The sequence below is a fragment of the Erpetoichthys calabaricus genome, chromosome 3, assembly GCF_900747795.2.
Source record: "Erpetoichthys calabaricus chromosome 3, fErpCal1.3, whole genome shotgun sequence".
Taxonomy (NCBI): domain Eukaryota; kingdom Metazoa; phylum Chordata; class Cladistia; order Polypteriformes; family Polypteridae; genus Erpetoichthys; species Erpetoichthys calabaricus.
In genome coordinates, this window is record NC_041396.2 from 127,425,534 (window position 1) to 127,441,609 (window position 16,076).

A 16,076-nucleotide genomic window follows, 5' to 3' on the forward strand; every position below is an offset into this window, starting at 1 on the left:
GGCTGAAAAATTGGTGATCAAGACAAGGAATGGGTGCCTCACATTTGCTGTGCGACATGTGCTGTCAGTCTGAGAGCCTGGCTCAGAGGCACTCGAAAGACAATGCTGTTTGCTGTTCCAATGATATGACGAGAACAGAAAGACCATGTGACGGACTGTTACTTCTGTTTGACTAATGTGTCTGGTTTCTCTGCCAAAAACAAGAAGTCAATTGAATATCCTAATCTGCCTTCAGCAATGAGACCCGTGCCACATGACGACAGTCTTCCAATTCCGAAACCACCAGAGGATTGGACCTTAGACGAACCAGATGAAGAAACTGCAATGCAGGGTACTGACAGTGACATTGACCCAGATTTTGAACTGTGCTCATCAGGCGATCCACATCTGATAACACAGTCCGAATTGAACGATTTGGTCATAGATTTGGGTCTGCCAAAAGCAAAAGCCGAGCTGCTGGGTTTGAGACTGCAGGAATGGTGTTTGCTGTCACCAGGTACGAAAATATCTGTGTTTCGAGGCTGACATCATGATATAACCAAATTTTTTCCACAAATCGACAGTCTCTGTTTCTGTTGTGACATTGAAGGATTGTTCTCGGCCTTGGGTTGTGATCACAACCCGGAAGAGTGGCGTCTCTTCATTGATTCATCAATGTTAAGCCTGAAAGCTGTTCTGCTACACAATGGCAACGTTTATCCTTCAGTACCTGTTGGCTGTGCAGCACACATGAAAGAAACGTATGAAAATATGGAACTGTTGCTGAAGCATGTCCAGTATAGCAGGTACAACTGGAATATCTGTGGAGACCTTAAAGTAATTGCTCTGTTACTAGGACTGCAGCTCGGCTATACAAAGTACTGTTAGCAATTACAGAGCCCCAAACTACATTCAGCTGGTAGACAAACTTCTCAAAGCATACAAGACAATGAAGTGCAACATATCACTCAAGATTCGTTTCCTCCACTCACACCTGGACTTCTTCCCCGCAAATCTCAGTGTTGTCAGTGACGAACACGGTGAAAGGTTTCACCAGGACATTGCTACGATGGAGAAACGATACCAGGGCAACTGGAATCTGTCAATACTTGCTGACTACTGTTGGACACTGAAACGTGATGCACTAGACATTGAATACAAAAGAAAATCAGGAGCAAAACACTTTCATTTCTATTGAATGTAATAGCTTAGGCGAAAAATAAGCAAGACTTTTCAAAAAATTTGTTGTGCAGTGTAATTGAAAGAGCCCTTCTGTAAGGTACTACACAATTCCGGAAGACATGTATTTGCTCTATGGGATATGTTTAACTTGAACGAAAGCACCTTTGTATTTTTATGGATTAATTACTTTATTTCACTTACAAAAGCCTGTGTCCATAACATAATACCATTTTAATATGGTATCTACTGATTTACATAAAAATGTTCAGCATTTGAATAAGCTTAGCATCAAAACCTCTTGCATGCTTTGTAACAATTCACTGATGTTTCTTATTTAAGGTTTATCCTTACCTTAACTATAACACATTAATTAAGTATTTCAAGCATTGTTAATAAAGTAACTATTCATAAAAATTCTTAATATGTGAATTATTATGAGTTTATATAGCTGTTATTTCATCATCTTTTCTTCCTTAACTGAACATTAACTGTTGAAAAATATTGTCTCATTAATTTACCATCTTGCTTCCAGGAAGGCTACATACCAGTTCAGGATAAAATGGGGACTAGACAAAGTCAAGTTTTCACAACTTTAACAGTTCCTAATGGTCATGAACCAAAATATTAAAATATTTAAATATTATATCTTTGAATGACTCCAGAGTCTGTAATTTTGGAATGTACTGTATATAATGTGAAAGTTCTCAATCCTTGGAGCAACTCATTCTGTAGAAGGCTACATCCAAGTGAAAACAAAAGCCAATTGAACAAAAGATGTACATCGCATATAAATGTATTTCCCATTTCTGTAACTCATTAAAAATTTGAACTTAATTCAGTGCAGCTGATTGAACTACTTTGTCAATGAGGGCCCTTTATGTAACTAGAGAGTCCACCTTTTTGAATAGTCTTAGGCATGCACCCAAGTGCAGTAATAATCCTACCTCTTAAACTATTAAAATTGACTCCTATGGAGTCTCAGCAGATTTCCCTAGTTTGCAATCATCTGAGCAGCAGAAGAAGTAAGGGGCAGATGTCACAAGTCCATATGTAAGAACAAAACAGTGATTAATTACAGAAATGCCCACTGAATCTTTGGTGTTATTCTTTGAAGTTGAACAAATTAAGTTCATTAGGCACTAAGCAGATAGATGAAATTAATAAAAAGTTAAAAAAAGCATCTTTCAGAGCCTGGAATTAGCCATGGACAGCTGGTTGAATCCTCATTGCCTATTCGGTGTCATGGCATACATTTAATCCAAATAAGTAACGTAAGTGAAAAAGGAGGAAGAATTCCTTCTCATAACACTATTTTAAGGTGGTTTGAAATGTTTTTCATAGCTTTGTTAAATTATAATTTCCTTTAGTAACATGCACAAGTATTTAATAATAAGTAAATGTTGTTAAAACAGACAATTAAAAATGAAAGAGTAATGTGTAATTTTCAGTCTTTTTTACCAGTTAAACGAGAACACAACTTTTTGAATTAGGCTTTAATATAATGACTGATGCTGTTTTTCCCTTTTCATTATATTGTGCCTTCTCTGGCACAGTAGCTATGTTTCTTTCTCTGGATTGTAAAAATGGATTTTTTACAATTGCAGCTACCTGGTAAGAAAGGTTTTGGCCCTGCTGGTTGGACTGTGCAGGCAAAAATGGAGATTTACCTTTGGCTGGGTCTCAACAAGCAGCGCAAAGATTTCTTAAGTGGTCTCCCCAATGGCTTTGAAGAAAATAAAGCTTTGAAAGGCCCAGGTTTGCAGTCCTTCCCACCTATCAGCCTTACCTATACCAGTAAGTGTTCTTTGTTTTTTTTGTGTTGAGTTTATCAAAGAAGTAAAATTCTATTTCATGCATCGTTATCATGTATCACATGTACAATATAATAGGTCAAATGCCGCTTCAGTCATATAATATACACTTTAAATCACAAATATACCTGCAGCACAAAAATATATTTAATTCCTGATTGCCAGTAAGATACGGCAACTCATTTAGTTAAAATAAATCAGTGCAAAATAAATTAGGGTTGATCTTCCCTAATGTTCCAGTATCTATGCTTGAATATCTTGTACATGGTATTGAAAGATTAAAGATAGTATTTCTGGAGGTTATTTTGTGCAATCTTAGACATCACTAGAAAAGAGACCTCTCAATTAATATCTGATACAAGAAATCAAGTCAAGTCAAGTTGGGGAGCATGCAATGGTACAGTGCGTTGCCACACCCCCTACACAATGAAACAACTTGGGATCCCAGTTGGCAACCCCCCAGGCAGACATGCGGTCCAGTCCCATCCTCCGGAAGTGACCCTCTATCTGCCACAGCCAGGTGTTACGTGGGTGACCCCTTGGCCTGGTCCAGCCACTTGGGTCCCCAACAATGAGGATCTTATGAGCTGGATTAGCCTCAGGGAAATGCGCCACATGGCTGTAGTGCCGTAACTAACACTCCCTCACAATGCAGGTAATGTGTCTCATTCAGGACTCCATGAGCAACCGCTCATTCGACACAAAGTCAAACCAGCGGTACCCAAGGATTTTCCAGAGAGACACAGTACCAAAGGAGTCCAGTCTTCGTCTCAGGTCACTGGATAGCATCCATGTCTCGCAGCCATATAGCAAGAAAGGAAGCACCAAGACTCTAAAGACTTTGACCTTCGTCCTTTTGCATAGATATCAGGAGCACCTCACACCCCTTTCCAGCGACCTCATGAACCCCCATGCTCTCCCAATCCATCTACTAACTTAATAGGAAGAGTCACCAGAGACATGAATGTCACTGCCAAGGTAAGTAAACCTCTAGACAAGGTCAACACTCTCTCTGCCAACAGACGGACTGCTGATGGTTGTGCCCAAGAGGTCATTAAAGGCCTGGATCTTGGTTTTTATCCAGGGCACTCGCAAGCCCAAACACTCAGACTCCTCGGTCAGTCTCTCGAGCTCCCTGATCAGACCCTCCATTGACTCCGCGAAAATCACAGCATCGTCAGCAAAGTCAAGATCCGTGAATCTTTCTTCAACAACAGATGCCCCACAGCCGATGGACCCCATGACCTTGCCCAACACCCAGTCTATACAAGCATTGAACAGAGTAGGAGCAAGAACACACCCCTGACGGACCTCAGAATCAACTGGGAAAAACACAGAGGTTCTGCCTCCACTCTGCACAGCACTCACAGAACCAGTGTACAGGCCAGCCATGATAGCCAGCAACCTTGAGGGGATCCCGCGAACCCTCAGGATATCCCAAATCGTAGCTCGATCAACTGAGTCGAACGCTTTACGAAAATTGACAAAGGCTGCAAAGAAACTCTGCTGATATTCGCATTTGCGCTCCATGAGACCCTCAGTGTTAGGATGCAGTCGATGGTAGACTTCTTAGGCGTAAAACCAGACTGTTCCGGTCGCTGGTAGGTGAGCAAGTGATCACGGATCCAATTGAGGACGACCCTAGCAAGGACCTTACCCAGCACAGAGAGCAATATTATCCCCCTGTAGTTGCTGCAATCCAGGCGATCACCCTTCCCTTTCCAGATTGGGACGACAAGACACATTTTCCAATCAGCTGGAATGATGCCAGTCTCCCAAATGGAAGCAAAGATTGCTTTCAATGCCAGGAGTACAGCCTTACCACCAGCCTGGAGAAATTCGCCCCGGATACCACAGATCCCCACAGCCTTTCCTCCCCTCAGCTGTTTCACCACCTGTGCAAATTCAGTGAGATTGGGTGGTTCACAGATAATTGAGATTGGGTGGTTCACAGCTAATTGGAGCATCGGCCTCGAGGACCGATTAGCTTGTTTGTTGATCTGATGGTTTGAGGCTCATGACATTCCATTCCACAGGTTTGTTTTACTTTCAAGTGCAACTTTCTTCTTCAGCCATCAGCTCTGATCTGTGTTCAGGACAGGTCATGGGGTTCACCTAACTGTTCCTCTGTCTATTCACTTGCTGCATTTCCTTTCTTACTCATCTTCACCTTGTATCTCTCTACTTATTATTTTATAAAACATCTTACAAACCCCTCCATCAATTTCGTGTTAGACCAACAACTTATCCCCTCTCCCTTTTCATCCTTCCAGGGATACTATGTTCTCTGATTTTAGATTCTGCTAATGAATACCAACACATTCAATCAACATATAATTTAGTATAGACTTTACCATACTCCCCATAAGAGCCATTTCATGAACCTCACCACTGAGCTAGTTTGCCCTTTATCTCCCCTAGGTGTAGTCGTCACTTTTCTGCACAAGTTCAGGCATTGGGCTCTTATTTATTTCCTTTTGTCCTGAAATATCTGTTTCTTCTTTCTGTAAATATTCCACTATAACTCTAACCTTCCTTCTGTTAGACCTAATTTTTTATGATGTAAGTAAGTCTCACTAACATAAATTATTCTATGTTGGTCTTCTAGCAGCCAAATTACTGCTTCCCACTGGGAGGCACCTGAGCTTGTTACCATGGAAAACTGCTGCTTTTCCTTCTACAATATGATTAATCTTGAAATGTCTATATCTCAAATTAACTAGACCACAAATGAATCAACTACAACAGCAACATTTATTTATATAGCACGTTTTCATACAAAGAATGTAGAACAAAGTGCTTTACAAGATATCAAAGAGAAAGTTACAAGAAAAAAAACATAAGATTGGGTAAGAATATTAATATTAACATTGAATAAGTAACATAGAAAAAAATCCATACAATCTTATAAAACATTGATATTGAATTAGTAGAAGGGTAGCTCTCTTTTTGTACCTTGTGGTGTGGTGTAATTGTAATTCCTTTTCTCCCCCTCTCTCATCATCCACATGTTTTTTTTTAAACCCAAACCATCCCTGCTACAAAAGAACCTGACAAAAGGGTTCAGGAGATGGACCCTAACCTTGTGCATAGCAAAATACAAAACAAGAAGATCAAAAGAACCAGGCACAAATACTAAAATTGCAGGGTAAAATTTGTAGTCAGTTCTTAAACTGAAGATCTAGAGGCAAATATACCAGACCTCTGATGTCTCTAAGCATGCTGTGCCACCTTCTAAAGCATTGCAACCAGGATCTGCTCCTTAGCAACTAGTACTCAAAATGGCACTGCCAGCGCTTAAAGGAAATGTTTTTGCAATAAATCAAACACATAACACAATAATTGTTAACAAATGCCTAGAGACAGTAACTTAAAATAATCATACATGGAGATTCCCTGATGTCTAAAACCTTTCAAAATGTCCAAATGACCTTGAAACAAAACTTATTAAAATCATATATCTGTTAGAAGACAGCATCTGCTCTTTGGCTCAGCAGAGACAGAGTTGAATGTGGTTGGATGGAGTATACAGAGTTGTTCTACCATTATAATTGTGCTTTACCATATATTTCCTGTTGTTGTTCTATACTTTGTTTAATAAAACAATTGATCACTGTCAGATACTGTCAGAATTGCAATTTATTCCTCATTTTTTAACAGTACAGTTTGGAATAAATCTAATCGAACAAGATTATGCAGTGATATTCATTGTGAAAATCTGCATCACATTATTTACTCATTGACATTTTGTTTTAGTTTAAGAATCCTAACCTACTTTCCATAACTCATTGAGGAGGTAATGTATTATACCACAGGTGGGCAAAGTCAGTCCTGGAGGGCCACAGTGGTTGCATGTTTTTGTTCCAACCCAGTTTCTTAATTAAAAACCAATCCTTGTCAATTATTTAATTTCATGACTTGCTAATGCTTTAACTCTGCCATGTCAAGTCATTCTCATATCCTAGTTTTTTTTTCCTTTCTAAGGATATTATCCAAATGATTTGAAGTCTAAAACAGACAAGTTATTCTCAGTGCTTTACTTTTTTCTCTTCACTTTCCTTCCAAGTATTTAATTAGACCCAATAGTGCATGATAAATACACACAGGTGTAAACAGAAACAAGCTAAACAGAGAAATGCTGGGTTCTTTTGTCATTTGCATTTTATTGCTAACTAGCAAAATACCCGCGCTTCGCAGCGGAGAAGTAGTGTGTTAAAGAGGTTATGAAAAAGAAAAGGAAACATTTTAAAAATAATGTAACATGATTGTCAATGTAATTGTGTTATCATTGTTATAAGTGTTGCTATACACACACACACACACATAAACATATATATACATACATACATATCTACATATACACATATCTACATATATATATATACATATAGACATCCACATATGTATATATATATATATCAACATATATATATATACACACATACATACACACATATGTACATATACACATACATAGATACATATACATATATACATATACACATACATAGATACAGATACACACACATACATATATATACACACATACATACATAGATACACACACACATATATATATATATATATATATATATATATATATATATATATATATATATATACACACAGACACATATATATACATATATATTTACATATCTACATATATACACATATCTACATATATATATATACACATCTACATATATATACACATATATATACATATCTACATATATATCTAGACATACATACAAAAATACATTGACAGATATATATATATACATATCTACATATATATATATATATATATATATATATATATATGTAGATATGTATATATATATATGTAATTGTGTTGTCACTGTTATGAGTGTTGCTGTCATATATATATATATATATATATATATATATATATATATATATATATATATATATATATATATATAATATACACACTCACACATAAACATATATATACATATATGTACATATACACATATATACATATATATATATATACATATACACATCTACATATATATACAAATATATATATATATATATACACACATATCACACATATATATATATACACATACATATACACACATATACATATATACATATACATATACATACATACACATACATATATATATGCACACATACATACGTACATACACACACACACACATATATATATATATTTACATATCTACATATATATACACATATATATATACATATCTACATATATATACTAATATATATATATACATATCTACACATATATACACATATATCTACATATATCTAGACATACATATATACATACATACATTGACATATATATGTATATATATATATATATATATATATATATATATATATATATATAATATATATATATATATATATATATATATATATATATATATATATATATATATATATATCAAATAAATGTGAACCTTTTGTAGGGTCTGTCCCTGAGACTTATTAATTGTCATTGCTAAGCAGAGCCTTAGTGGAAATTGGAGGCGTTTGAATTGAAATGGGAGATCAGAGGGTATAACGGGGATGCGAGGAATAAAAACTCTCTCCCCTGAGCCACCGCCAGTAAAAATAGTTGCCTGAATGAGGTTCTTTTACAGACACGTGACCTGAAGTCTCGTGCCGTCACAAAGTTTCAGTGGCTGTACGCAAATCCACAATCGGTTTCATATTGTTTTCTTACGTTAGCAATTAGGTAATGTGTTTTTTGAACAGGTTTGATTATTGAAGTGATCACTCCTGCTGCGTTCAGTCAGTTCACGTGAGCCGCTCTCTTGTGTGATGTTGCGATGTCCACGGGTTTATTTAATGTTAGCTAAGACCCGGCAGTTAAAAGTTTCTCGCTACAGCAATTTTAACTCAGTCAGAAAGTGATCCAAACTGTCGTTTAAACCTCGTGTCTTCTCATTAAACTTGTATCTCGCGAATATGGCATTGCAAAGGGCAGCGGGTCAGTTCACGTGCTTACATGGGAGGCGTGATGACGCGATATATTTTGATATATATCAAAATACCGGTGCTTCGCAGTGGCGAAGTACTGCTTTAAAATTTTTATTAAGAAGAAAAGTAAACCTTTTTAAACTGAGGGAAAATGAATCAATAATTATTTGTTATGGATCTATTTGTATAGTACGTTGTCAGTTCTCCCCTCTGGTTGTAATATGACGAAGCTGTGTGCTGAGCTTACTGTTGAGCATGCAACGTACAGTTGGCCATGTGAAAAGCAGTCCTGCCTCAAATCAATGCCAACCTTTTGTAGGGTCTGTCCCTGAGACTTATTAATTGTCATTGCTAAGCAGAGCCGTAGTGGAAATTGGAGGCATTTGAATTGAAATGGGAGATCAGAGGGTATAACGGGGATGCGAGGAATAAAAACTCTCTCCCCTGAGCCACCGCCAGTAAAAATAGTTGCCTGAATGAGGTTCTTTTGGAGACACGTGATCTGAAGTCTCGTGCCGTCACAAAGTTTCAGTGGCTGTACGGAAATCCACAATCGGTTTCATATTGTTTTCTTACGTTAGCAATTAGGTAATGTGTTTTTTGAACAGGTTTGATTCATCGAAGTAATCACTCCTGCTGCGTTGAGTCACTTCACGTGAGCCGATCTCTTGTGTGATGTTGCGATGTCCAGGGGTTTATTAAATGTTAGCTAAGACCCGGCAGTTAAAAGTTTCTCGCTACAGCAATTTTAACTCTGTCACAAAGTGATCCAAACTGTTGTTTATACCTGGTGTCTTCTCATTAAACTTGTATCTCGCGAATATGGCATTGCAAACGGCAGCGGATCAGTTCACGTGCTTACATGGGAGGCGTGATGACGCGATATATTTTGATATATATCAAAATACCCGCGCTTGGCAGCGGCGAAGTACTGCTTTAAAATTTTTATTAAGAAGAAAAGTAAACCTTTTTAAACAGAGGGAAAATGAATCAATAATTATTTCTTAAGGATCTCTTTGTATACCATGTTGTCAGTTCGACCTTACAGTTCTAATATGACCAAGATGTGTGCTGAGCTTACTCTTGAGCATGAAATCTAACGTGGTTTGTGCCCTTCAGAATGAAAACAGTTTGCATTCACCTTTTTAATAAAAGGCGAGCTTTTAAGCCTGAGAAATCACCCCGTAAATGCACACGTTTAATTGCACGTGTTAATATCTATGCTTACACAGTATTAAAAGACACTCAACAACGGAGACTTATTGTCATTGCTAAGCAGAGCCTTAGTGTAAATTGGAGGCGTTTGAATTGAAATTGGAGATCAGAGGGTATAACGGGGATGCGAGGAATAAAAACTCTCTCCCCCGAGCCACCGCCAGTAAAAATAGTTGCCTGAATGAGGTTCTTTTGCAGACACGTGACCTGAAGTCTCGTGCCGTCACAAAGTTTCAGTGGCTGTACAGAAATCCACAATCGGTTTCATATTGTGAATTTCCCATTGGGATTAATAAAGTATCTATCTATCTATCTATCTATCTATCTATCTATCTATCTATCTATCTATCTATCTATCTATCTATCTATCTATCTATCTATCTATCTATCTATCTATCTATCTATCTATCTATCTATTGTTTTCGTACCTTATCAATTGTGAAATGTGTTTTTTGAATAGGTTTGATTCATTGAAGTGATCACTCCTGCTGCGTTCAGTCAGTTCACGTGAGCCGCTGTCTTGTGTGATGTTGCGATGTCCACGGGTTTATTTAATGTTAGCAAAGATCCGGCAGTTAAAAGTTTCTGGCCACAGCAATTTTAACTCTGTCACAAAGTGATCCAAACTGTCGTTTATACCTCGTGTCTTGTCATTAAACTTGTATCTCGCGAATATGGCATTGCAAACGGCAGCGGGTCAGTTCACGTGCTTACATGGGAGGCGTGATGACGCGATATATTTTGATACATATCAAAATACCCGCGCTTCGCAACGGCGAAGTACCGCTTTAAAATTTTTATTAAGAAGAAAAGTAAACCTTTTTAAACTGGGGGAAAATGAATCAATAATTATTTCTTAAGGATCTCTTTGTATATCATATTGTCAGTTCACCCTTCCGGCTGTAATATGACCAAGCTGTGTGCTGAGCTTACTCTTCAGCATGAAATCTTAACGAGGTTTGTGCCCTTCAGAATGAAAACAGCATTTACCTTTTTAATAAAAGGCGAGCTTTTAAGCCTGAGAAATCACCCCGTAAATGCACACGTTTAATTGCACATCTGTTAATATGTATGCTTACACAGTATTAAAAGACACTCAACAATTAACGTCATTTACCTTCGTTCCCGCATTTGACTCGTGCTGTAAATCTCTTCCTTGTTTTCACTTCACGTGATTACGTAGGAGGCGTAATACGTGATGACGTGATACGTGACTCCGCCTCCTCCATTAGACTATATGGACAAAAAACAGGTTCCAGTTATGACCATTACGTGTAGAATTTCGAAATGAAACCTGCCTAACTTTTGTAAGTAAGCTGTAAGGAATGAGCCTGCCAAATTTCAGCCTTCTACCTACACGGGAAGTTGGAGAATTAGTGATGAGTGAGTCAGTCAGTCAGTCAGTCAGTGAGTCACTGAGGGCTTTGCCTTTTATTAGTATAGACTAGCAAAATACCCGCGCTTCGCAGCGGAGAAGTAGTGTGTTAAAGAGGTTATGAAAAAAAAAGGAAACATTTTAAAAATAACGTAACATGATTGTCAATGTAATTGTGTTGTCATTGTTATAACTGTTGCTGTCTTTTTATATATATATATATATATATATATATATATATATATATATATATATATATTATATATATAATATATACACACACACATAAACATTTATATACATATACATATATATACATATCTACATATACACATCTACATATATATACACACATACATAAACACACACATAAGACTTACTGACTGAAACGGGCTTTCATTGACAATCATGTTACGTTATTTTTAAAATGTTTCCTTTTTTTTTTCATAACCTCTTTAACACACTACTTCTCCGCTGCGAAGCGCGGGTATTTTGCTAGTATATATATATATACATATACACACATACATGCAGTTTTAATAACACAGAAATCAATATAAACATTAACATCATTATCATATGAGAATATGAAGTAATATATAAGAAGCACTTTTCATATAAATATAAATTATTAAACAGTAAAATCTTCTTCTGTAATTTGCTACCGTGGCAATTTGTGTGTCTGTCCAGGATTTTAAATGACCTGTAGCTCGCAAACCGTTTCACCTATACACTTGAAATGTGGTACACATATAGTACGTCACGTCTACTATCCGCTTTATGGGTGATGATTGTTTTACTCTTTTTATCTGTATTTTATTTTATTGTAGAATCAACTCGTATCTGCACACAGCAGGGCAGCCGTGGGCGGATGCGTATGGTGTATTCACTCCATGTTATCGTGCATTGCGCTGTCAGTGGTATTTTGATAAAAGAATTTGAACAACATATAAGAAGCGTATAAATTATTAAACAGTAAAACATTAACATTTAAGAAGTAAAGTTACATGAAGTACTACTGCAGTGCCTTCGGGTATACCTCATTTTTTGTTTGCCCATTACATGCTTAAATGTATACATTTTTTGGTGCACCTACCCGAGAACACGCGACATATAACCGAGCGTGGGAGAAGCATGGATTTTAAACACGCGTTGAGTTCATCTGCTGGTCTCCCTCGTGGAATAACTGGTAATGTTTGACTATAATCTACAGCGAGTAAAACGACATTACCTCCTTTTTTTTTTTTACGACCTCTGAGATCTTGCTTTTTTCGGTTCAAGGCTTCATAAGCTCTTTTATGTTGTATGGTGTACTTATCCCAAACCATCATCTTTGAATGTTGCAAGACTTTCGCCTTGTATGTAGATCGGGGTAATTACATTCATTGCATTCCTAGTCTGAATCACAATCTGATTGTATGGGTGGTTACCTGGCACTGTAGGGTTGCCACCCGTCCTTTAAAATACGGAATCGTGCCGCGTTTGAGAATGAAATTGCGCGTCCCGTTTTGAATCAATACTGGACGGGATTTATCCCGTATTTTTTTTATCATTTTTTTTTTTAAAGCAGCGTCTCATGCAAATCATCCCACACGCATTTTATGAAGATGCCTCCTTTCCTACTTTGGATTGGGTAATACTTGATGTCATCGTTAGTTTGATTGGTGTTTTTAACTGTCCAGTGAGGAGGGCGTGTCTTTTAAGTACAGTCTGCAAAGTGTTGGCACTGAGATGTGGCGTCCCTAACGTTGCGGTCAGCAAGTCGGCTAACATTCGCCATGTGCCGTCTTTCAGTTGCGAGAAGCAGATCATAGAATGGTTGAAACTGTTGCCCCTAACGTTGCGCCACGGCGTGTGGTTCGTTTATACCTCGTGTCTTCTCATTAAACTTTTATCTCGCGAATATGTTATTGCAATCCGCAGCGGGAGCGTTTCTATAAACTTTATTTAAACTTACGTTTTACACCGTGGTTTGTTTCCCTTATGAACATGCTTGTATGCTTAACTCGCTCCGTTCTCAATTGTTTAATTAATTTTTTGCTCTTCGCTGTTTGCGGCTGTTCCTCCATTTCCCCCTACTTCGTTCTTTTATCTCGCGAATATGTTATTGCAATCCTTAACGGGAGCGTTTCAATAAACTGATTGAAAATAGTTTTGCATTTACCTTTTTAGTAAAAGGCGAGCTTTTAAGCCTGAGAAATCACCCCGTAAATGCACACGTTTAATTGGACATGTGTTAATATGTATGGTTACACAGTATTAAAAGACAGTGAACAACGTCAGTTACCTTTCTTCTCGCGTTTGATAAAAGGTGAGCTTTTAAGCCTGAGAAATGACCCCGTAAATGCACACGTTTAATTGCACATGTGTTAATATGTATGCTTACACAGTATTAAAAGACAGTCAAAAATTAACGTCATTTACCTTCGTTCCCGCGTGTGACTCATGCTGTAAATGTCTTCCTTGTTTTTAGTTCACGTGATTACGTAGGAGGCGTGATGACGCGATACGTGACTCCGCCTCCTCCATTACAGTGTATGGACAAAAAATATGTTCCAGTTATGACCATTACGCTTTGAATTTCGAAATGAAACCTGCCTAACTTTTGTAAGTAAGCTGTAAGGAATGAGCCTGCCAAATTTCAGCCTTCCACCTACACGGGAAGTTGGAGAATTAGTGATGAGTGAGTCAGTGAGTCAATCAGTCAGTCAGTGAGGGCTTTGCCTTTTATTATTATAGATAAGAAGCAATTAAAAACCAAGACTACCGCTGTTTAAGACAAAATAAGCAATAAGCGTAAATCTTAACAAGACAACTAAAGTGAAGCAGAAGTGTTACTTGAGCAATAAGTGCTTCTTATTAAGCAACTGGGTTGGAACAAAAACCTGCAGCCACTGCGGCCCTCCAGGACTGAATCTGCCCACCCCTGGTAACATCTGAAAAATATTTTTTTATGATTCATGCAAATCATTTTTTGGAATTTGGCATTGTATTAATGTTTTTCCAAAATAAGTCTGCTTGGTAGCTGCCTCTGTGCTGTTTTCTTTTTTATATTTTAATATATGTAAGGAACTAATTTATGAGACATTTGTTCACTTACGTCTCTGATCTGGGTAGGTATTTGGTTTTAAGTGTTGATTATGATATAATGCATCTTAATTCCCTTTTGAAAGTGTTATATAGATTTTTGAATGGACTGTGTAAATAATAAATTTCCTGAATAACTAAACATATTGATTCATAACCTGGACTGCTTGTCCTTGTTATAATGGCTTATAATATCAGAGTTGTTCAGAAAAATCACTTTGAAAGTTGAGGCTGCTGGTGAGTCACCTGCTCATATAAACGTCTAACAAGTCCCATTTTTTCCAGATATTTATCATATATTAACTTAACAGTGGAATAGTAGTTTCAGTATTATAGAAAGTATACTCTGATGTTTTGTTGCATATTTTTTTATTTTACTAGCACATAAGCAGGATATGAATTATGAGAAAAGATTAAAAAAGCTGAGCCTTTTCAGTTTAAGCAAAACAAGATTAAGAGGAGACATGATTGAAGTATTTAAATTTATGAAGGGAATTAGTACAGTGGATTGAGACTATTTTAAAATTAGTTCATTGAGAAAATGGGGATACAGTTGGAAACTTGTGAAGGGTAAATTTCGCACAAACTTTAGAAAGTTTTCTTCACACAGAGAACCATAGACACATGGGATAAGTTACCAAGTAGTATGGTAGACAGTAGGACTTTAGGGATTTTCAAAACTAGACTTGATGTTATTTTAGTAGAATTAAGTGGATACGACTGGTGAGCTTTGTTGAGCTAAATGTCCTGTTCTCATCTAGATTGTTCTAATGTTCTAATTTCACAGAATGAATTAACTAAAATAATGGAATAATAATAATAACAATAGTTCTTTGAATTTATATAGCGCTTTTCTCACTACTCAAAGCGCTTATCAATTGCAGGTTAAGGGAATAAGTGAAGTAAAGTCACAAAAGATAGATGAAGAATGCAATAGAATTGCAAATCTAATTGAAACTCAATAATAGGTGTAATAAAGAAGGACAAGACAAAAACCATGTTTAACAGAGGGGGAAAATGTTATTGCGCTGGGAAAAAGCCAATAATGGTGGACCATCAGGGTCTGCCTTGAATATGGTCACTTCTGCAGAGGAGCTGTGTCTCTCTGACACAGGTTTTGTAATGAATGCCTACTTGCAGGTTGGCATGCCTTTAAGTATCGGTGGGGGCGGCAGAGGCAGGACAACTGGATTTGTAGAGGAAGTGGTGTTAGTCTGGTCTTTGTGAGGTGTACAAGCAAAAAGGGAGAAGGACTTAACAAGTACACCCTCTCTGTGGTCTGGAATACTCATGACAACCTCAGAGGAGCACTGAAAATACCCCTAATTGCACATGTCTGATATAGGCTTTAAAATGAAATTTAAAGAGAAGCTGGTATGAAAGAGATATAAACAACTAGTCATTTAGCCCACTACAATAACGGGCGCTAG

The 16,076-nt window shown here is 37.0% G+C and overlaps 2 protein-coding genes across 12 annotated transcripts in view; one reads left to right on the forward strand and one right to left on the reverse strand.

Annotated features, from left to right (window-relative positions):
* selenoi (selenoprotein I) overlaps nt 1–16,076 on the reverse strand; it is a 788,955-nt gene that overhangs the window by 539,770 nt on the left and 233,109 nt on the right. The window lies entirely within an intron of this gene.
* The window catches only part of otofa (otoferlin a), a 608,533-nt gene that overhangs the window by 483,773 nt on the left and 108,684 nt on the right, over nt 1–16,076 (forward strand). For all 11 annotated transcript variants that reach the window (XM_051924238.1, XM_051924241.1, XM_051924242.1 and 8 more), the window contains exon 23: nt 2,766–2,955. In XM_051924238.1, coding sequence (XP_051780198.1) covers nt 2,766–2,955 — 190 coding nt within the window. The remainder of the gene's footprint in view (nt 1–2,765; nt 2,956–16,076) is intronic.